The sequence below is a fragment of the Physeter macrocephalus genome, chromosome 15 (assembly GCF_002837175.3).
Source record: "Physeter macrocephalus isolate SW-GA chromosome 15, ASM283717v5, whole genome shotgun sequence".
Taxonomy (NCBI): Eukaryota; Metazoa; Chordata; class Mammalia; order Artiodactyla; family Physeteridae; genus Physeter; species Physeter macrocephalus.
The window spans coordinates 65,769,993-65,794,124 of record NC_041228.1 but is presented as its reverse complement, the minus strand read 5'-3'; the positions used below and the strand labels follow the sequence as shown (position 1 = coordinate 65,794,124).

Genomic DNA, 24,132 nt, shown 5'->3' with positions numbered 1-24,132 from the left:
TAGTCTGGGTCTAGACTCCCACCTTTCCTTTTCACCTTTATTCTTTTCACACAAATAAAATGATACTTTAAACCATCTTGAATAGAAAAATAACTATCATGGTTTCAAAGAGTTCTAACGATAGGATTCATGATTCTTCCTTTGTGATCTACTCTTGTGTCGAATATGATGAGCTTAAAATAAGTCTAAAGTTAATCTCTCTCTCTATATATACATAGCTATATAAAACATTAATACATTTGGACGGTTTAAACCTATTTATTGGTTCTTTATTTCAAATAATTAGATAATTTAAAATCCACGATTTTCTTTGATTTTTATTTTTAAAAAGCATATATTAAAACTGATTTTCAAATTTTAATCTTTGCCATTTCTAAGAGCTGATCAAATTCAACTGTGTTTCAGCCTAGCTTTGACAAGTAACTAAACACTTATTTGTCTTAAGAAAGTCATGCAGGGACTTCTTGGCGTTATATTCAGAAGGAACTGGTTCTTTGGAGACCCTTAACTATGGACACTATAGTATATGAATTCATTCAGCTTACCATCAGAAAAATGCATTATGAAAATTTCCCCACTAGAGATAATATTGCTTTGCTTGTGTTTATTTCTTGTCAATATTTGGAGTATGCATCTAAATTAATCTGACTGTCTCAACTTTACTTGAAATGTTCTTTCTCAAGGAGAGTGTCTCGCCCGACACCTTTGGCTGCCTAGGAATAAAATCTGACGACTATGGGCATTTTCTTCTGCAGTCGTGTAAGTCCTGGAAGGGCTGCATCTGATCACATGAAGTTTCTGATCAAACGTTTCTGCCCCCTAAGTAAGCTTTAATTCTCATCAAAAGTTCTTCTAGCTCCTTTCTAGTTCCTTTCTTAGGCATGATTTCTTCACAAAACAAAAAGATTAATGCCTTCCTTGAAAACGCTTTGCCAAGATACTTCAAAGTTTTGCTTAGGCATCTCTTCGAATGCTCAAATTAGCCACATCAATTTGAAGAGTTGGTTTAAACTATTTCAGGCAGAAAATGAGTCAGAAAGATTTTTGTAAAAGTTCTACAAAATGAAAATTGGACTTGATTTCTGAAATTTTTTCTGGTTTTATGAATTTTTCATGTGTCAAATCAATTTGTTTTCTGAAGGAAATATAAAGAACATATGTATTTTAATACATGTATTCTAATAAATTACAAAACAGTGTTTCAAAAATTTTTTAAAAAACTGTTATTTTACCACATTTGCCTAACATAAAATTGCTTTAAAAAATGGCAACACAATTCTACCACATTTGGAGGGAAATTTTCAGGACACTACCAGTTTAAAATATGGTTTGCTTTTCTAATGGAGCCAAATAACAAGAAGAAATTCTTTACAGACTGTTTCTAAACCCTCATCATAAGTGGCCCAGTAGCATTAAGAAAGAGCATAAGAGTACCATTTAGTTAGTATCATTTACACATGCTCCATTATGTAAATAAGTATATAACTTAAAAGTCAGTGAACATATTGGAAATTTTTCTGTCATTGTTTCCTGTTGGTTATGAAACACTGTAGAAACAAATGTTGTTTAAATACTCTACGGAGTGAAGAATGCTATTTTAGGTATAATGGCACCATCGAAGTACTTCCTGCCCTTAATAAGTTAGTGATAGGTTAAACACACACTCGGATAATGGCTCTTTTCTGAGTCAAAATAACAAGACAGTCAACTGTGCAATTCAGGCTCGCTAACAGTTTAACTTACTGAATAAAAATGTGTTGTGTTCCCCTGAAGTGAAAGAAAAACCTTTGATAAATTTGTACAGAAGTCAATAGGAGATACAATCAACCTGTATTTGGGAAAAGTGAAGGAGGGCGGGAAGTGAAAGAATCCCTGTTTTTTTTTTTTTTCTTAAAGTAAGTCATTCTACCTTTGATCTAAATTTAGGTAATGCATACTTCCTGTGGTAACCTTTCTTTTCAAGCTGCAATGTTTCTGATGTTAAAATTGCTCTGAAGCAGTATTTTTTTGGTGGAGTTTTAAATGGGAATAGATGGAGGGTAAAACCAGGAACTGGGTTTCATTAAGAAAAAAATACTGTGTGTATGGGTGAGTGTGAGTGTGTGTGCGTGTCCACCCAAAATGACAGGTTCGTGCTGATTAACACTCTGTGCTTTAAGTTCCCAAAGTAAGATAACGTTGATCAGAAAAAAACGTTCTTTTAAATACCAACTAGAAACCTGCAAGTGACTCAAGGACTTAAAAAAAACAAACAGAACTTCTTCTTTGTCAGTTTCTTGTATGAAGTTAGTGTAATCATATAGGTAAATACAGAAATGCCAAACAGCGCCCTCCTTCCCTGACCCTCTAAGTCTCTAAGGCCTCAGGCCTGGGATAGAAATAAATTCTGTTTATGGAGCGGAGGACCAGCCACTTAGCCACTAAGCCAAGGGGGACCTCATGAGTCACCATCTTGCCCTCTAGCATGTGTCAAGAGACCTGAGTGACAGTAACTCTGCCTGCCACTCTGAACTGCCACTAGCTCTGCGTATTCTAATCTAGTAAACCTCAAAAGGTTAAAACATCTACAGCTGTCAATATGCTTTTACACTACACTTTATCCAAGATATTGTTATTAACTTTCTGCTGAGCCCCCGGGGCCCCCCCACGCAATGATCTTACAGCATCACAGAGTGGCTGGTGTAGAGGACTGAGCACTAACATCTAAGTTTAAGGATTCATCCTCACCCAAGGCGTTTACACAATTACGCTGTTTCCCTCATGAAGGGCACAAAGAATGGCAGCAGCTGTCCAGACATCAAAGTGAAAGACAGACAGGAAGCTGCGTGCTCAGGGCCTGGAAGGAGGCCGGCCGTCCAAGCACGCTCTCCACCCCAGAGCTGCTGCTGGGTCAGCCTCCAGCCGGGAGGTCCAAGGTGACGGCCAGCCGTGCTCCTCTCTCGTCTCCCCATGCACGCCTAGTCCCTGAAGACAGCGACACCTGAAATGTCCACTTGTAAAACAAGTTTCAAGGCCGTATCAGTGAACCATTTTAAGCAGAGAGGCCCGTGCAGCTTCTTCACTTCTCAACCCATCACGACTTAAGGCAGCGCTCAGGGAGGGCAGGGTTGACGAAGTCTTGGATCTTTACCCCACCGGTCGTTGACTCCCCAGAAAACCCCTTATGCCAAGTCATTATTGTCAGCAATAAATCTTTTTTTTTTAAAATAGGAAAATTTTAAACAGTTTGCATTTTCCCCCTGTGATGTCACTACCTCAGAGTGTCATCAAGAATGACTCTGAATATCACTTTAGCTATCCTTGATTTTCTCAGGAAATTAATTTTTCACGTAAGAACAACAGATAACGCAACCTATTACTTCAGTTTTACACTTATATTTGATGGTTCCGCTCTACCAACATCAAGGCCAACTTTACCTCCCCTCTACCCTCCATTCCCCCTTAAATACTTTTTATGCCGATGGTCTAAGAAATTCTTTAGCGTTAAGCAGAAGTCGTGATTGAGAATAAAGAGAGGTAGAATGATCTTCATTGAGTCTGAAAACCAGTCAGACTCTGCTCTTAAAAAGGGAAAGGTAAGTAAAAAATAATTTAATTAAGTTTGTCCTGACAAAGCCCACTTTTGAGGAAGTGATTACCTCCAATTAGGTATCTTCTAATAACAGGGGTCAGTAAACCCCAGCTGGCCTGCGGGCTAAATCCTGCCCACCACCTGTTTTTGTATGGCCCATGCACTAAGAATGGACTTACATTTTCTAACAATTGAAAAAAAAAATCAAAAGAAGAGTATCTTGTGACACGCGAAAATTGTATAAAATTCAAGTATCAGTTTGACTGAAACACAGCACGCTCGTTTGTTCCTGTGTAGTGTCTAGGGCTGTGTTTGCAAGCCAGGGGTGGAACTAAATAACTGTGGCAGACAGTGTGTGGCCTGCAAAGCCTGAAATATCACCACTTGACCCTTTACAAGATAAAAGTCAGCTCTATAACGACGTCACTCTTTGCTAGACAGAGTGTTTGGAACGCGCGGCCTCAGTGAGAATTGATTCTGTTTCAAGGCAAGAACAAAGAAGAAGACTTATTTTTATCCAGTCACCTGAGGCCCCAGAAGACCCCTGTGGAGAAATCCCTGATGGCTATGGATTAGGACACTTGGGGGGACACATGACAAAACTTACCTGGTCACTGGGCTCAAAGCTCATCTCCTCCTTTTCAGTTTTCATAGTGATTAATTTCGTGTTACTGGCAGGGTCTGTCTTACTGTCCAGTCGCTCCAGTTTGGGGGTGATTTCTGGTAAACCGATATCTTTAGTATCATCTTTATCGAGCAGGTAGCGAAGTAGTGCATTCTCTTTCTTCTTGGGGCTCACTGGCTCCTGCTTAATAGTCACCTCGGAGCCAGGAGCTGTGCTGCTGGCCTCCTGGTTCAGCTCTTTGCCCGTGGCTTCCGCTGTCAGCTTCGCCAAGTCCACGGGGGAACTGCTGTCCTGCAGGAGTCTGTGCAAAATCTTATGCTTCTCCTTGAGCGAGGTTCCGTGCGTCGACCCAGAGCCAGGCAAGCTGCCTGTGGAGTCCTTGTGGGTGTCCGACAGGGCGCCAGGCAAGGGCGAGGGCTCCATCTGGTCGGACTTGGTGGTTAGCAGCTGCAGGAGTTTGGTCTGCCCCTTGCCGTCGTGCAGTCTGCTCTGCCCGTCAGGCCTCTCGCCGCTCCCGGCCTGGGGCAGGCCGGCCTCGCTGGCTTCCTTCTGCTGCCCCGGGTGGCAGCTGCTCTCTGCTGGCCCGGCTGGACCTTCTGAGGGCTCCCCGTAAAGTCCGAAACAGTCTTTGGAGTCTAAGCTTCCCATCTTGCTGAGCGGGGGGGGATTCATATGCACCGGGGAGTTTTGCAAGTTGCCCATTTTGAGGTCCGGTGAAGCCAGTGACGACCCCAGCGAGACCCCGTGCCCCTCGCTGAGGGCCTGCAGCGCGTTGAGGGAACTGTTGGTGTAGCTATGGCTATTTCCTGTGCTGCTGCAAACTCCCACGGGCGAATGCAAGCTTCCTGCAGGGGAAAACTGACTGGGGGGGATTCGAGGGCTTCCGGCCACCCCAGGGCTCATGCGATGCCTCGGTGAGAGCATGGAGCTGGGCTGTCCTGGATTCAGGCCTGGGCTGCTTTGTGAGGGGCTGTTCATTTTGAGTGCATAGTTACTACCCTGAGGAGTGGCTGCCTGCATGCTCGACACGTGGTTCATTCCCCCGGAACCACCAAACCTGCCCATGGGCATGCCCACTTGTTCCTTTGGGCCGTTCATGGGGAAATTTATATTGCTACTTAGGGTCATGTCCTGACCTGGGTTCCCACTGCACATGGCCTGATGGGCAGGGCTGCCAGAGCTAATTGGATTCAATGGCTTCCCCATCGCTTGTCCAGTCAGATCCGGATTCATTACACACACATTCTGCTCTCTGTAGGACGAGGAAAGAAATATAAGATAAAAGGGAAGATTCTGAGCAAGGTGTCATTAATTTTTGAAAATGAGATCGCCTCATTTCTTTAAAAAGAACGAACGACATGGAAGGAAAGGATAATACTTTGATGAAACAATCTGCAATTACGGGCAAGACTGAACCTGCGGCGTTTTGGACCAAGAGGGATGTTTTTCAGTCCACTCATTAAGACGTCTGTGGTTCTACAGAGGAAGTTATGTTTAAATTTGACTTCTACCATACTGAAAGTATAGTTGCTAGACAAGACATTAGCGGGCCTCCAATTACATAACATACCTTCCTCACTAAACGGTACGTTATCATGAATAACTGAGAGCTTGTACTGTCTGAAAGAAACGACCCAAACAAGTATATAGCTGCCTTCAATTATCTGCCAGATTACAATTCCTAACAACAGATCCATCTGTGAGCCTGGAGCTTGATGTGTGCTACTTGGCTCAAGATGAAGAGTAAACTTAAGAGAGAAAAAAAACTTGCCCCTAACTCTTCGAAACTCTGCAAGTTTTAGAGCCAATAAAGTTCCCAAAACTGTTTAGAATTAGATTACCTGTCTAACAGATCCCCCACCTGGGTCCCCCTGGAAGGCAAAGCAAGAGCCTCTCAGGCCACATGGAAGGAATTGCAGATCGTCCCGAGTCTGTGATCTTATTCCCCAACTCGCAGGCAACCCTACTCCGCTCCTGGTCTCAAAGCCGGTTTGCTGAGCTGGAGGATTTTCCAAGCCCTATGAGCTTTAATTTACAGCTTGGCAGTCACTTGTGCGTTACCAAGCGTGTTCACAAACCCAAACAAAACAGGTTTCACAAATTGTCAAACACCAGCTTTCGGTTGGGGTGGGGAAATGTGGTGCATCTGTAATCACTTTCAAATTGTTTCAGTTTGAGGTCGGATTTATTAACAGTTGGCAAACAGGGCTGCTTGATATTTTTATTCGTAATAAGAAAATAAATAATTGAGAAATGTAATAAAAGAGAACTCCAGAGCAACTTTAGATATATGCTGACAGCACCTCATAAAGTTTTACGTAGCACACACGTAAATATTTACATAACCTGAAATACAATCATTTCCCTAAATTTGTGCTCTAAAACTATATGGTTTATGACACTTACTTTAAAATCAACATTCAATTTTCCTTACTTTTATTTTTTATGGCAATGTTCACTACCCTTCAATTTAAAGTCTAATGTCAAAAAGTTCATTTAAACCTGAGAATAACAAACTAAAGTATTCCTTCTAAGTATATGTATATTTGAAAGTTTTAGATTTCAACACACAGGAGCAGAAGTCATTCTATATTCCTGCCCTGCATGTATCACCGCTGGGAACTGATCAATATTCTTCTCTGATGTAACAGGCAGTCAGTCATGTCAGAGCAAAGTTAGTGCTAGTCTATGTCCTTCCAGCTAGGTTTTAAGATTCACTAGTATTGGGAATTCCCTGGCCGTCCAGTGGTTAGGACTCTGCGGTCTCACTGTCGAGGGCCCAGGTTCGATCCCTGGTTGGGGAACTAAGATCCCACAAGCCGCGTGGCACGGCCTAAATAAAACAAAATAAAATAAAATAAAATTCACTAATATTAAGGCTAAAATTCAAAGTGTAGCCCTACTCTGAATTTCAGTATCGGGAGTTGTCTTTTAGCCAACAGTTAATAACAATTTAATTTTAACTTAATTTATATTTTACAGCCTGGGGTTGGTCAACAGAAAGGTCTACCAAACCTGACAAGCTCTGGGATGATTTCCTGCTTTTGGAACCTTTCCTCCTGACTTGGGGAGGGCAGGTGGTATCTCAGAACAAGGCTTACCTGTGCAGCATATGCAAAGATATCACAAGCTGAGGTTCGTTAGTAGTCTGAGAACGGATGAGCTTGCTCTTCGTTTGTGCAGCCACGAGAGTGCCGTCGGACAAGGAAAAACGATAGATCTGACTGAATGCCAATCCCTGTCTCAGCACTGCAGGCAAGCAAGGAAGCAGAACGCACGTTTAGAAGCACAATCAGAAGGTGAGGGCAGGACAAGACATAATAACAGTAATAAACTTCGTTAAGTGTATTATTTTCCTACCAGCAGGTTAAAAAGAGTTGTAAGTAATATTTCATGACATTAGAACATTATACATTTTTAAAAACACATTTATCTTTCATTCAAAGTACCGATAAATTCAATATACTGTATTTTTTTCCCCCCGCAAATGAAGCTGGGACCCTCAAACTACGTTCTTTTTAAAATCTTCAGTATCATGGCAAAACAGAGTGTAAACAATTTATTAGCTCAAAACACGCTTTACAACGATTTGTCTAAAATGTCAGGAAACAATGCAATGCATAAACATGATACCTCCACAGGGTACAATTTGCCTTTAATTTCTCTTCAAACTAATACAGTAGTAAATGTTACAGTAAAACTTATGCCATTGAATATATTCTCCGAATATTCATCTTGAAGTTACGTACTGTTTACTCCATTATCTCACACTACTATTCCCCAATTCTGTTTCTCGGTGTGTAAGAAGTATTATTTCTGTGGTCAGGATAACAGGAAGTAAAAGATAAACAATCACAGGAATCTTTTCAGAGAAAAAAAGGCTAAATAGAAAACTGAAATAATAAAAGTACAAATCTTAGTGACATGGCATTGGTTTAATGTCTGGATAAAGAGTCAGGCGTTTCCATTTTCAAGACTAGAGCAGAAAATATAACACTAGGTTAAAATAATTTCTCTTAAAATTTCAGATTTATCTTTAAAACAACTGTATTTTAAAACCGTCAAATACTGCATATTAAAAAAGAACACTTCAATAGAAAAAAAGGAGCCATACAGTTTAGTTACCTTCTAAACCATTTTAAGAAGACTACCATTTTCTACCACATAATCCTCAGCACAAATTTTGCAGGCTGACTAGTTAGTCCCAAAGTGGCCAAGCACATTCATCATTCCACAAAATTACGAGAGAGAGAGAGAGAGAGAGAGAGAGAGAGAGAGAGAAAGAGAGAGAGAGAGAGACAGTCAGACAGAGGTAGGTGCTGACACACAATGTGGATTCAGATTTTTTGGTAAAATTTCACTTTGAGCAATTTCCCTGATGAACACCCCTCAGTTCCAGGTATTTAGGGACATGCAGTATTTAGGTATTACTTTCTGCCACCAACTACTGTATGATTACTCTGAAGTGGCAGTACTGGAAAGGAATTACTGTACATACATGTGTCTTGCTCTGTACACTAAGTATGCCACTAAAAGGTGGCATAAATACCATTTTTATAATAGGACCCATATTTCCGATGGCTTATAATTTCAGAATTTTATCCGACCTTGGCTGTGATCCCTCAAGATTTTCCATTTCCATTTGGTCTGTATCAAACACCTCTGCTGAGTAGATTTGTGTCAGCAAGCCCCTGAACGCATTCAGGAAGCTCCTCCATGTAAACAAAGCCTTCCAGTAGATTTTTATTCAATGCAAATGATTACCTTCAATCTGACTTATTTCACACATTTGGATGAAATGTATTTTATACATTGCAGAGTTTCCTTTCAGTGGGTCCCATATGTTTAAACCTAGCATTAGTGCCTAGTACATCTGTGTAAACCCTTTTGTAAGGAATCACGAAGCCACAGGATTAAATGTGGGGCATTGCTACTCAGGGCCCAAGGACACTGAACACGGCTGCTGATGGAGATTTCTTATTCTTTGTTACTACTCTTTTTATTTTAAACCAGACCTAGTGAAATGGGCAGGTTAATTACTGATTTCTGTCAAATGTAGCACCTTTATTTCCTCTTACTCTTTCCCACTTACAGAAAAATGCTGGAAGACACAAATTGTTGGATCATGTACTTAATTATTTCTAAGAAATAAGGATGAAGAAGATAAACAGGATGAGTAAGATGAGGGAAAAATAAGGGAATGGAAAGAGAGGTCATTTACCATGACTTGTACTTTTTCATAATCAATCTTAAAAGCATAAAGTTTAAACTTACAAACACTCTTGGTAAATGCCAAGGTCATGGATGCACGTTAAACGGAAGATGACCAACTAAAACTTGATTTTCAATAATGAGTTACAAATTTTTTCTGCAAAAATGCAGACGATTTGCCAAACTGAGTTATAAGGCACAGGGCCCCCATCCCTCACAGGCAGCGTGGCCCCCATAGAATCCACGCCCATAACCAAGTGCCCCTGCCAGGACATGCAGGGTCCACGAGAGGAGAGTCAGAAGACCAGAAGGAAAAAGTGTCTCCCCCATGGAGTCCTGCTAAAGAAAGGAATTTTTTCTTTGTTCTCACCAATGTAACAAAAACCCAGAATGCCCCTGAGAAAAAGTGATGCTGCAGAAAGAACCATGGGAGCAGCGCGGTGGTGAAGTGATGGCCAGGACGGGCCTCAGATCCAGCTCCGGAGCTGACACTTTTTAAAAAAAGCAAAAGAAATTTATTTATTTATTTGGTTGCACCGGGTCTTAGTTGCGGCAGGTGGGCTGCTTAGTTGCGGCTCATGGGCTCCTTAGTTGCAGCACACGGGCTCCTTAGTTGTGGCATGCAAACTTTTAGTTGCGGCATGCATGTGGGATCTAGTTCCCTGACCGGGGATCGAACCCGGGCCCCCTGCATTGGGAGCGCAGAGTCTTAACCACTGTGCCACCAGGGAAGTCCCAGGAGCTGACACTTTCTAATCGAAGGCTCCCGAGGCCATGTCACCTGTGTCAGCTCCCCACTGACAGCACAAGAGTCAAACGCCCACTTCCTAGGTGGGCTGTGGCGATCATGGGGCTCACGGAAAGAGGGACAATGCCAGGCAAAGGGCAGGTGCTCAAGGAGGGCTGAGTCTTGGGTTTAGTTCCAGGTGTCCTATTAACTAACTGTGTGACCTCAGACAAGTCACTTCATCTCTTTCTAGAAACATCTGGGCAGTCTTCAGTGGTCGTCATCTGGAAGGAGGGCTTGGGATCCCACTGTCGCCTCTAACAGGAATTCACCTGCTCTTGCAAATCTCCTTTCATTCTTATTTCCACAGTGTCCTTACGATTCAGATGGTAGCTCTTTTGCTATTAGAAGGGACCTCAGTATGTTGTTTTACACATCTAGAAGCCGTAGCATCAAAGACAATGATCTCTTTCCCTTTCCTTTCATCTGTCTTTGTGAGATTATCATGCCCAATTCGATTTCCTTCATCACACTCTTAGCCTTACAGGTTCTCCTATTCAATTTCCCTTCAGACGGCGACAATTCTGGGCAAGACGATGCAAGTACATACGAACCCAAAGAGTCACCAGATCCAAGTCCCCGGAGGTGGATTCAGGAATCACTGTTTCCGAGAAAGCTCTCATAAAAAGCAGTAATTCAGCAAGATGAACTTCAAGAAAAGTACCATTTAGAGATGGTTACCTTCATGGTGATGCCTCTTAGCATAAGACACAGACTCCCCTTCGTGTTGCGCGTGGAACTTCTGGATGCACCTCCTCACCAGGTCCTCCCAGCCCGGCTTCATGGCTGCCCGCATGGTGCTAGTGTCCAGGGATGTGATCTTGCCTAGTAAATAACAGCAAGCATTATACCTATGCACTGATCTATTCTTTATAGAAATAAGTACATCTTAAAAAGGTAAAAATTTATTTATTTGGAATAGGTAGCACAAGTGCATGGACCAACAGGGTAGACAGTGACAAGAAGTGTCCCCCCCCCGCCCCTGTCTCCAGCTCCTCCACGCTTCTGCCCCAGCAGCAGCCACTACTAACAGCTTCTCCATAATTTTCTAGACCCATTCCTTGCATTTACAAACATGTAGGTATTCTAGAAGGATTTCTTTGGCAAGAAAATTTACCTTGGAGATCTTGGCGAGTAGTGAAACTTTCTGATGAGGGAAGAACTGGTCTCTCCTTCATGGGGACTCTTCTAGCCACACAGATCAAGCAGGACTGCAAATCTTCAATCACACACATTGATGGTTATCATATCAGGCTTTTTTAGTGCTTCAAACAAGATCAAATGCATTTTTTGACAGCACAACCTTGTAGATCAACAAGGGAGAGAGCGACGAAACACTATGTACCTCCGCTCCTCCCCTGAAGTGGGAAGCAGCTGGGGGCGGATGAGCTCGGGGAGCTGAGGACAAACCGCTGAAGCCACACGACACACGTGATAAAAGCACATCCACCATACTAGAGTCAACGATCTGAAACAATCTCCCCAGTGGTGGAAAAGAATGGAATCCTTTCTTATTAACTGGCTGATAGTAACAGCCAGCTGACTTCATAAGAAAGCACACAAATGATGAAAACTAAAAGCTGATACTCTGTCAAGGGTCTGCTCCTTGAGTTTTAGGTTCACCAAGATACAGGAAAACTAGATATACCTTCTACCCAACTATGTCAATGCTCCTACAATGGCAATATGCAATTTAAAACGAAGTATATAAACAGAGTCTAGACTCAGATTCGGAGAACAAATCCTAGAAAATGCAGTGTGTGCCAAGTTTAGAGTCTTGGCCATGGCTAGGTTCTCACACAGCTCTAAGCATTTATTCCTTACCCCACTTCAACTGTTTTATGTATCTGTGTTCACTTCTGGAGAAGAGGGAGGATGTGTTTTATCTTGTAACATGCAGAGCACACTGTAAGCCCTTTCAACTTCAAACATGCTGGGGAAAAGGCTGATTTAAAAAGTCTCTTCCTATCTTATGTCGCTGATTTATGATTGTTCACCTTTAAATTCGGAAAAGAAGTTCTTTAAATATATCCAGTAATACTGAGTATCACAAAAATAAATGTAATCCTTGGCCTCAACATTAATAAAAGCTAAATTTTTGAGCACTTACTATGAGACAGACACCTTTCTAGCTGCTTTATAGGCTACTGATTCATTTAATCCTCTTAACAACTCTGTGAGGCAGATACTAGCATTATCTCCATTTAACAGAGGAGAATCCAAAGCACGGAGTTTCAGTAACTTGCCCAACATCACACAAAACTTTGGGGAAGCCAGGATTTGAACGTGAGCACACCATGCCTCAGAAACCCTACTCTTATGCTACACTGTGTACACATTCGGAATCAGATTTTAAATGTACAAAAATGTTTAAATAAATATATAGCACAAAATCGTAAGTCAGCTCAGCTGAAGAATACGGCTTTAGAATATTATCACAGACGGATGTGTTAGCAACACTTACTCTGTTGCATACAGCAGAATAAAATCGCTCGACATTCCATATCTATGTAAAAATTTAATTTTGAAAACTATGTATCATCTGTGACAGCTCTATTAACTTCCTTTCCAATAAAATTTAAATTAAAAATTACTTACATATTTTTTAAAAGAGGATTAAATATCTAGTATTGAATGCCTATCATGGTTCAGGCATGTTCATTTAATCCTTATTACGCTGTGATACTGGAATTGTTGACTTCACTGGTTAAGAGAGTACACGGACGTTCAGAGGTCGAGAAGGTTGCCCAAAGTCAGAGTTGGTAAGCGGCTGATTTAGGAGCTGGCCTGCCTGATTACAAAGCCCACAATGTTTCCACTGACTGATGGTCCTCGGCTCTTCCCCTTCTGCTACACACGCAGAATGCACTCTTCAGCACTGTCCCGTGTCACAGACAGTGACCCTCAGCGGTGTGGAGTGGCTTGCTCAGAGGGCGTAAGGGGTGGACACTACGCCAGCATCTCTTTAAAGGGAAGAGCCTATGAGCTTACAGTGTGGAACCCTTCTCCCAATCCTCACTCCCGTCTCCATCCTTTCCTATCCTGGACGCAGCATCCAAAGACAAACCATACGAAATCCATTAATCCAGTGGAAGTATATGAAAGATGTTATTTGTACCATGTGTGTTTTTCTAGGGCGTGGCTCGAAGCTTGCTATAGACGTTCAGAGGAGCCTAGGATCCCCGAGAGGTTCAACACTAGTGGACGTGTGCCAGCAGGGTAGCTACTGGCCACATGGGGCTATTTAAATGAAAACTTAATAAAATAGACAATTTGGTCCCCAACTGCATGACTGATATTTCAAATGCTCGGCAGCCACATGAACAAGTGGCGGCTGTGTTGGACACTGAAGACACATAACACTGCCATCATCACAGCAAATTCTACTGGATCGTGCTGTTTTAAAGACTTAATAATTGAATTTATCACAAAACTTGTTAAGTAGGTGAAAAGAACAAAGAAACTGCCTCTACATTTTTCTTTGTGTGGCCTCTAATTTCAGATTATTAAGTGTGAAAGAAGTAGCACAGGAATACATGATGTAACATATCCCAGAGATGTGGCCCCTACCTTCTCCTTCTTCTTTGATGGACTTTGGTTGAGAGACAGCAAAGCACTGCATAGTTTCATATTTCTGATGTGCTTCCTGGTTTTCATGACCTTCCTCTTCTGAATCAGGTAAAGGTTTTACCAGCATCCGACAATTGAAAGTATGGCTGTTCCGCCTGGGAGGTTCGCCAGACCAAGCTCCTCCGTTCACTGAGCGAAAGGCAAAAGCAACCCGACAGTGTAAAGAAACTAGCGTCAGACTGGCTTCTGCCCAATTATCAGAATGATGTGGGAAACATATGGTTATCTTACTTTTATATAGTGCTTATACTTTTCTAAGTAATTTCAAAATCTAAAGGGGAAAAATTATTGGGTTAATTCTTGGGAATTTCAAATGTATTTTACACACTTCTTACTCTTCACCATGACTCTTTCCCTTCAAGTGCAGGCCCTGATTACTGACCAGCCCCCTCTTACCCATCTAACCAGATCTTTCACGTTGCCCAGCACAAGCCACCCCGCCATCACCTTCCATACCCAGTCCCACATGGATATATTTGCACCTGCTACCTTGTCTAAAAGGTCAGGCTGCCTGTATGTCTCCCATCCACATGTACTCCTGCTCTAACGCTGAGAGCCTTTAGATACTTAACCAACTGCTCTAGGCATCCCACACTGCCTCTTCTTACTGACCTTTCTTTCCTAAAACTTAATTGAAATTTTACTGTATATTCTGTAACTTGGCTGTAGTTTTTTTTTTTTTTTGCTTCATGCATATTTCTTCATAAGACTGAGATGATCTTGAGGATGCACTGCTAATGTCATTTATTTCTTTTCAATGAAATACTACTTCACATGTCTTCTATTTTAGTATCAATACTTAGAAACATATATATTAATTCAAGAAAAAGATGAAAGAGAAGAAAGCCCTCTTTTTTGGGGGGGAGATGCATTAGAGAAATCAAAGAGAGAAATAAAATAATGACTGATTTTGAGAATTTAAGGGTGTTTACAGATCACCAGATGAGCCTCGTCATCTACAGACGAGAAAAGAAATATTCAGCTTCTAGAAGAGCTGGAGTCAGAACCGACCCTACTTCTCACTTCGGTGCCCTTTTCTTTACTGTCGCTTGTGTTTTATCTAAAAGATATTAGGACCAGCAGGACAATGAAAGAGGGGAATCAGAAAAAAGGGCCAGCCATAAGACAAGCAAATGCACTCTCAAAAAGTCACTAGTTAGAAAACGCTTAAAAGGACACCTAGGTGAACACAATGCTAATAACCCCACAGGCACTGGGCTGTAGAGGAAGAAGGAAACAAACCCTAGAGAGGAAAAGGAAATATCAAGTGAACTACAGGAGACTGTTTTACAAGGAGGAACCATAGCTAGCTTTATACAGACATTTGAGAAGTTTATTTTACCATCAGCATTCTTAAAAGCTTATTTACATAATGAAGACTACATAGAGTAATCAAAGAAAAAAGTTCTTATTAACTCAGGTTAATACGTAATTTGAAAGTATAGAAAAGTACAATATAAAGTTAGGCAAAGAGCTCTTTAGACAAGTGAATTAATAATAGTGAACTAATAAGTACAGGTCTTCTGAGGAAGTCATAAAATTACTGAAGAGATCTGAAAATACTAGTTACTTGAAATAAGACATCCCATTCTCTTGTTCATTTACTAGAGAATATAATGGAAGAACCTCACACAAGTAGAGTAGTCGTAGTCGTATACTTTGTATTACTGTTGCAGTCACTTTGAACAAAGGGTTATCCTATTAAAGAAAAGCTAGCCACAATGGAATGTGAAAGGACCTTTTCCTATTTACCGTAGTAACAGTGAGACCAGCTAGCATAAACAGTTTTAAGAAAAGGAACAGAAATACTTGCTAACTCAGGACTTGACCTTATTCTCTACTAAAATATGCACTTCTTTTTACCCATGAAGACGTTCTCAGCATCATCAGCTTAAGTGAGAATATAAAAAAAGAGCCACTTAGTAAGTGGGAACAGCAATGCTCCAGAGCAGCCACTGAGGTGGGCCCACGCTGTGAATCACCCGCTTTAAAGTATGGCCCTTCGGAATCACGGACACTCTCGGATAGCATCTCTAGGTCGAGATGAGGAAGACAGGAAGGGGAAGCGGGGAGCGGGCGTGGAGGGGCGGGTGGGGGGGGCAGCCCTTGCCACCCGCAGAGCCACTGAGGAGTCTGTGAAGCCCCAGAGCCCATTTCGGGCTCCCAGGCTGGGAGCATTCGAACCTCCACACGCCACTTGTTCCTCAGCATTTTATTTTTAGAATGTCGTATACACCCACATCATACCCTTCACCAGCAGGACTCAAAATAAACTGAATCTCAAGCTCCTCGTGACCTTCTGCGTCTTAGGTTGTCACGGAAGGAAAGGACAAAGCAGAGCCGACGGGCACTGGATTGGGCGGGAGGCAATCGGCAGCTTCTTAGAAAACAACCAAATAAATCTCATGAAAACAGTTGCCAGGTGCCCACTCTCCATCCACGTTATTTTTACTTACTTGAAATATAGGGTCAAAACGATCATTCATTCAAGACCAGCATCTACAGATGTCCTTTTCTGCCTGACCTGGAAGCTTACACAGTTAACACAAGCATCGCTAAAAGATTACCCAGTTACTCTTATCCCCAGCGGACAGAATATCGTTCTGTTTTCTGCCCTCTAGCCAAGACACTGTGCGTGTGGGCAGGGGCCGAGGAGAGACCCAGAAGACACTCATTTACCTATGGACTTTGGCAGCAGGTTTTTGACGAATTCAGTGTGGTCCCCAACATGCAGGATGCTATATACGCTTTTGTTCATCAGCTCTTCCTGGTTATACCTTAGGTACTGTGTCACATTCTCTGAAACAAACACAACGTTGCCTTCCAGGTTCACTACAAAGAAGAACCCGTCAAGGGCCTAAGGGAAGAGGCACAAATTGTGTTAGAAAGGAGGCAGCATAAAATCACATCCGACTGCTAAGAAGGGAGTGGCCCCTTTAAGGGAGACATAATTCACGTGTGGGGAGAAGAGTGATCTCTCTCGCACCACTCCTATCATTCAGAAACAATTAACACATTTTCTCGTGCTGAAATGAGTCCATCTTAGTAAGTGGGAGAGAGCCTACATCAGGGTTTCTTGTCACAAACTAAATGACAAACATTCACTCTGTTAATTCATCAGGAGATAATTACTGCTACGTAAAATTATACAGGCATTTATCTGCATTTTCCAAATGAGATTGATGTACTCCGTAGGGCCGAGAACAACTTTTATGCTAGTGATCCAATACAGAGTCATTTTTTTGTACAGTTCCTCATGGAATACAATGGGAAGGAGAGGTCATTGATAATTTCCCCTCAGTTTAAGGATAAATGCCATGGAAAAAAATCAGAAAATTTTACTACCTTTAAAGCTTCCAAGGCTTATGCGAAAAGAATCAAAGGTGATCTCAGACTTTTTAAGGAACGCCAATCCTTTATTGTTTGGCGTAAATGGCGAAAGGGTCTGGGAGGAGTGTCTCTGATGTGACAAACTAGTCTTCCTGGGGACCTCAGGCTGAGATACAGCCGGCACTGCCCTGAGACTACACAGGGCCTTGAGGTTTAGGTTTGTAGCAGTGAGGACTGGAGAGTTAACTAATCACGCCTGGCTCTATTACTTGTTCTCCAAGTTGTCAAGATGCAGGTTCCTAAATCACCCAGATAGCAGTAGCATTTTTCCTGTGATGGGTGCACAGCTCACTTTGCTGTCATTCCAAAACAGATTAGGGAAGGAGATGAAGGACCTAGGATCATTTCAGGAAATAAAGAGGATAATAATAGATATAGACACGTTTACTGAGCCTTCAACACACTGTGTCGTTTTAATATTTATAATTCTGGAAGGAATGTTTTTTCCCTTTTCCAATTCACAGAGGAGGAGAAAAAGTGAGACTCAGAGAGGTTAAGGGATTTGCCCAAGCTCTTGCAACTAGTCAGCTGGGTTGCAAATCCAGGTGGATGTGACTCCAAAGCCCATGCTTTCAACTACCACGCAGCACAGTGTTCTCCAGCCCATCTTCCTATCATGGTCGCCTGGGTGATGCAGAGGCCGGGAGCTCAGTGAGTTTCTCTTGGTTCCTCCTCCTTTTCCTTTTTGATCCTCACTTGTCAGAGCTGTTTCATGGATCAGGGGAGTGATCAGGACTAGAAGAGGCTTGATACTGATCAGGCAGTCCTTGGACCAGGACCACGTGGACCACACAGTTCACGCCAGTTTCTTCATGCTGTGTGTTTACTACTATTTTAACACGAATGTTACACGGACACATCAGTATAACAAAGTGTATGAATGGGGCATAAAGTGTTTACTTTTTCTCTAGTTTGTTTTTTCCTTAAGTTATTATTTAGCAGGTTCCTATTTTGTGAGCTTTCTTTGAATATATTCCATCTTTAATTCTATTTTCATGACAAAACTAAGCGCTCTCTCAAATTAGAACTGACCATAAGGCACCAATGAAAAGCTCTTAAAAATATATATTTAAAAAAAACACCATTTGGTTTTAAGTTTTTCTTAAATGTTCAGTCAGGTTTTCCCAATGGTATAAACAATATGCAGGGCAAAGCAAGACTGTGTGTAAACAGCCTTCCACGACATGTTGGCATCAGCTGTTGGAAACCTTGTGTGAGTGTGTGTGTGCATGTGTGTGAGCGTGTACGTATGTGAGTGTGTGTGTGCATGTGTGTGAGCGTGTACGTATGTGTGTGTGTGTGTAGGACAGGAAGTCAGTTGATAATTCACGTGTGGGGAGAAGAGTGATCTCTCTCGCACCACTCCTATCATTCAGAAACAATTAACACATTTTCTCGTGCTGAAATGAGTCCATCTTAGTAAGTGGGAGAGAGCCTACATCAGGGTTTCTTGTCACAAACTAAATGACAAACATTCACTCTGTTAATTCATCAGGAGATAATTACTGCTACGTAAAATTATACAGGCATTTATCTGCATTTTCCAAATGAGATTGATGTACTCCGTAGGGCCGAGAACAACTTTTATGCTAGTGATCCAATACAGAGTCATTTTTTTGTACAGTTCCTCATGGAATACAATGGGAAGGAGAGGTCATTGATAATTTCCCCTCAGTTTAAGGATAAATGCCATGGAAAAAAATCAGAAAATTTTACTACCTTTAAAGCTTCCAAGGCTTATGCGAAAAGAATCAAAGGTGATCTCAGACTTTTTAAGGAACGCCAATCCTTTATTGTTTGGCGTAAATGGCGAAAGGGTCTGGGAGGAGTGTCTCTGATGTGACAAACTAGTCTTCCTGGGGACCTCAGGCTGAGATACAGCCGGCACTGCCCTGAGACTACACAGGGCCTTGAGGTTTAGGTTTGTAGCAGTGAGGACTGGAGAGTTAACTAATCACGCCTGGCTCTATTACTTGTTCTCCAAGTTGTCAAGATGCAGGTTCCTAAATCACCCAGATAGCAGTAGCATTTTTCCTGTGATGGGTGCACAGCTCACTTTGCTGTCATTCCAAAACAGATTAGGGAAGGAGATGAAGGACCTAGGATCATTTCAGGAAATAAAGAGGATAATAATAGATATAGACACGTTTACTGAGCCTTCAACACACTGTGTCGTTTTAATATTTATAATTCTGGAAGGAATGTTTTTTCCCTTTTCCAATTCACAGAGGAGGAGAAAAAGTGAGACTCAGAGAGGTTAAGGGATTTGCCCAAGCTCTTGCAACTAGTCAGCTGGGTTGCAAATCCAGGTGGATGTGACTCCAAAGCCCATGCTTTCAACTACCACGCAGCACAGTGTTCTCCAGCCCATCTTCCTATCATGGTCGCCTGGGTGATGCAGAGGCCGGGAGCTCAGTGAGTTTCTCTTGGTTCCTCCTCCTTTTCCTTTTTGATCCTCACTTGTCAGAGCTGTTTCATGGATCAGGGGAGTGATCAGGACTAGAAGAGGCTTGATACTGATCAGGCAGTCCTTGGACCAGGACCACGTGGACCACACAGTTCACGCCAGTTTCTTCATGCTGTGTGTTTACTACTATTTTAACACGAATGTTACACGGACACATCAGTATAACAAAGTGTATGAATGGGGCATAAAGTGTTTACTTTTTCTCTAGTTTGTTTTTTCCTTAAGTTATTATTTAGCAGGTTCCTATTTTGTGAGCTTTCTTTGAATATATTCCATCTTTAATTCTATTTTCATGACAAAACTAAGCGCTCTCTCAAATTAGAACTGACCATAAGGCACCAATGAAAAGCTCTTAAAAATATATATTTAAAAAAAACACCATTTGGTTTTAAGTTTTTCTTAAATGTTCAGTCAGGTTTTCCCAATGGTATAAACAATATGCAGGGCAAAGCAAGACTGTGTGTAAACAGCCTTCCACGACATGTTGGCATCAGCTGTTGGAAACCTTGTGTGAGTGTGTGTGTGCATGTGTGTGAGCGTGTACGTATGTGTGTGTGTGTGTAGGACAGGAAGTCAGTTGATTAGTTATATACCAAATGTCCTTTTAAACTCATTGCTTAAATACACATCCAACAGGGATTGTCATAATTATATTACCTATTGTTCACTTTTGGAAGTGCATGTAGTCTCCTGCTGCTTTGTACCATGCTAAAAAGACTGACTGTGGCATAATATAACTGAAAGATGAAATTCTTTCATCTTATAAAACTGTTTGTTTTTTTTAAAGCTCACTATGATATGCTCTGATGAAAAAAGCTGACATTTGGTTTTGTTGCCTAGCAACCACTATGCTATGATGTAAGCATGAGTGTGCATCTATGCCTAGAACGGCTCCACGAGAACAAGTTTTCTCCGTTGAGATTATTACATGCAAACAGGGATAAAGATGCAAATTCAAACCTTAAGTCTGTAGATTCAAAGCGTTACCTCTCACACATTTAGCACTGAAGTCCTGCTGAACAGGTGCTTGCTCAATGCACTGAATTCTCAGAAGACTATTTTGAAACAGTGAAATTGTGGATTTATTTGATCTTACGAGATAAGGTCCACTGATACCTAGCAATCTGATTTCTGCAATTAGTGAACTTACTCTCAAAAGGCTTGAGTCATAGCCTTGCGGTTACTGCAAGCATTTCTTTTTAGAAGCCTCAAAAATCTTCCCAAGAGTTTCCACCCTACTTTAATTTTCCTCCATATAAGGAATAAGCACAGATATATGGGCATTTCCTAATTGTAAAAATTTAGATTACCATCATTTCCAAATGAATTTTGTTTCTAGTTCTTTCATCTAATTCTAAATAAACAGTCCACCTAGTTAAGAGTTTTCTCATCTGCTTCTAAGAACCAAGTGGGAAGTAGCACTCTCTGGCCTTCCACTGCCTTGTGAATTCTGGAAAATCAGGCTAAGTGTGTTTTTGCTTTTTCTCTAAAAATTGTTGTTAAATGTTTTCAAGCCAGTGATAAAAGAGATATACGCAGGGGCCACCATGGGGTCATTTAAAGTCTTTTTGGCCAGCAAGGTCAGACCCAAGGAATGAATTCTGTCATTTCTAAAAATAAAGACCGGGTCAGACAAGCTTTACATTTCTTCTGTGTCCCCCCACCCTCCGATTATATGGTAGATTTTCACAGAATTAGATTTTCTAAAAATAAAAATCATCTTATGCACCAACCGAAAAAAAAGGGGCAATTATTGGTTATCTCTGCTTTAAAAATCCTAATTTCTTATATACGTGCAGCTGCTGCAAGTTAAGTGATTCTACAGTGGCAATGCTGCAGAGCTTCTGGCCATGCGGTAATTTTCAATCTCATCATATCATCAGCAGAGTAAATTATCCTGAGAACTGACATAATTTATGTCTCAGGGCTCCTCTGCTTCTTGTTATATATTCACTGACATTTTTTCCCTCATCTTACCATAGCCTACATCTTAAATTTTAATTCTGGAATAGGTACAGCAAAGGACTTGGTGTTTAATACTGTACCGGTTAATAAAATAAGAAAGCGGGACTTTACAAATTCTAGATAGTAGTCCGGTCATAAAACTTCCTAAAGTTGATGAAGAAAAGGCAGTTACGACAAACCATTACACTTATGAGTTCTGCCCATTCCTTCAATTTTTGTCTTTATGAAATCAATTAACTAGTTGAAGTAACATAAATAAAAAGCGTAAACCTCCTTTTTAAAAAAATTTTTGGCCCTACTATGGGGCACGCGGGACCTTAGTTCCCTGACCAGGGATGGAACCTGTGCCCCCTGCAGTGGAAGTGCAGAGTCTTAACCAGTGGACTGCCGGGGAAGTCCCGAGTAAACCTCCTTTTGGTCCTCAAATTTTAACCTGTATATATAGGCATATGTACATGCATATATGAAAATCTAAGAATTCTGGGAACGTTTCAAACCAAAACAATATCACAGAATTCAACAGGACTTGTGAACACGGTTTTCCAAAATGAATGCTCAACTGACAGTTAAAGTTGGTCAAATCTGTATTCTAATCCACTTAATTTAATCCTGTATTATCAATTTTAAACGTATATAAGCTGGAATCTGGAGTAAAATCTAGATACATATTATTAATAGTAAGCTCAAGAGGTCAGCAGTACTTCAACTTTAAGAGTGCAAATTAAGTGTGGATTCTCCTTAAATTACATTCACTTGAAAATTAAATGGAATAATGGATAAACAACATTGTAAAATACAGAACCAAAATGAGGGTGCACTACCTCAAGCATCATAGGCCCTAGTGCATCCTTGTCGATGACACCCTGCCCGGTAGATGACACGTCTGACTTCTGCACTTCATCTATGTTGGTGGCTGCTGCTTTCTCTGCAACAAACACAAGTGTGAATTCAACGGCAGTGCTATTTCAAGGACAGAGTGACACAGAAACATTTTTATTGTAACGATTTCAAAAATCTCCAGTGGGATCAGAGCCAGCTATAAAAAAGACTACATCCCCACCACCACTGCACAGGAGAAACTGCTGGAAGCCGGAGCCGGAACATTAACTTTTCCCCTCCAGAACCTGTGGCTCAGTCCCTTTCATGCTGCCGATAAAATGAGTTTAGGGGTTTCATGCCAGTCCCTGACAAGCATTTTTTTTCTAGATTGCAAAACTGCTCTATACCGCGGCACAATTAGTGCCGCCTGCAGAGATTCCCCGAGATGGGATGACCCGGGGCCTGTTGTTCAGGCTTCGGGAAAGAAATCAAAGATGCATTTGAAGAAGGAATAAAAACGCGCCCTGACCACTGTGGCTGCTCCCACGTGACACTCCCCTGGCTCTTGTACTGTCCCACCTCTTGTCGCCTTCACATTTAAAGTAACCAGAAAGACTGGCCCCTGTCTGGTGGAAGGTGCTTGACGAGGTAAGGCAGAGAGAGCGGCACCCTATCAAGCACTTGGAGAATTTCAACGGCTGCCCTTTTATCTGGTCCAGAGGTGTGGACTAAAATGTCTCCCCATGAGGCCTGGGAAGACATTCCATCATGGAAAAGTCTCACGGAGGAAACAGATGCACAGGCATCAATATATATATGCAAACGGGTTATTTCAAGAACACCAAGAAAAGTTTAAAGCACAACAGATACATCCCAACAACTTGCTAGGAAACGACACAAAACAATGCAGTCAGTTATGTGTCCTGCATAAATTGTATCCTGGTTTACACTGCATGTTATCATTGTAATTAAATGCAAGTAAAGAAAACTGTACATCAACCTAGTACTCAGAGTCAACTTGCTTTCATGAACTTAGTAGACTCGGCTTCCTTTTTTTTCATAACAGAAGATTTTACACAGTATTTTGAAAACCTGTAACGTTTAATTTGTACCTGGGAACCTAGAAGTCATTAGGAATTACACAGGCCCTCCAAACCTTGCCGCTCCCCGATGGAAAACGTCCACGTGCATATTTCCCAGTGGAAAAGGGAAGAAGGCCTGTGTAGTTCAAGTCTAAGCTCAGCCGCTTAGTACAAGTCAGAGCACGTCATTTCAACTTTTTAAGGCCCTAGTACCTGCCTTCTCGCATCACGGCCTATGACAGGGGTAAATGGGATGATGTGTAAAACACACTTTAAAAACCAGAAAGGAGTTTACAGATGTAACTTACTACTAGCATAGCTGTCTTTTTACAAACCTTTTTTTAATTTTTAAAATTCATTTTTATTTTTAAAAATATTTATTTATTTATTTAGCTGCTCTGGGTCTTAGCTGCGGCATGTGGGATCTTCGTTGTGGCATGCGGGATCTAGTTCCCTGACCAGGGATCGAACCCGGGCCCCCTGCATTGGGAGCGCGAAGTCTTAACCGCTGGACCACCAGGGAAGTCCCCGTATCTGTCTTTTTTAAAAAAATTGGAGTATAGTTGCTTTTTTTTTTTTTTTTTT

General features: G+C 41.5%; 1 protein-coding gene across 9 annotated transcripts in view; it reads right to left on the bottom strand.

Annotated features, from left to right (window-relative positions):
- NCOA2 (nuclear receptor coactivator 2) overlaps positions 1-24,132 on the bottom strand; it is a 279,465-nt gene that overhangs the window by 37,245 nt on the left and 218,088 nt on the right. For all 9 annotated transcript variants that reach the window (XM_007128948.4, XM_028500696.2, XM_007128947.4 and 6 more), the window contains 7 exons: positions 22,468-22,571; positions 16,504-16,681; positions 13,765-13,953; positions 11,312-11,413; positions 10,876-11,019; positions 7,298-7,445; positions 4,179-5,448 (listed from right to left, as the gene is read on the bottom strand). In XM_007128948.4, coding sequence (XP_007129010.1) covers positions 4,179-5,448; positions 7,298-7,445; positions 10,876-11,019; positions 11,312-11,413; positions 13,765-13,953; positions 16,504-16,681; positions 22,468-22,571 — 2,135 coding nt within the window. The remainder of the gene's footprint in view (positions 1-4,178; positions 5,449-7,297; positions 7,446-10,875; positions 11,020-11,311; positions 11,414-13,764; positions 13,954-16,503; positions 16,682-22,467; positions 22,572-24,132) is intronic.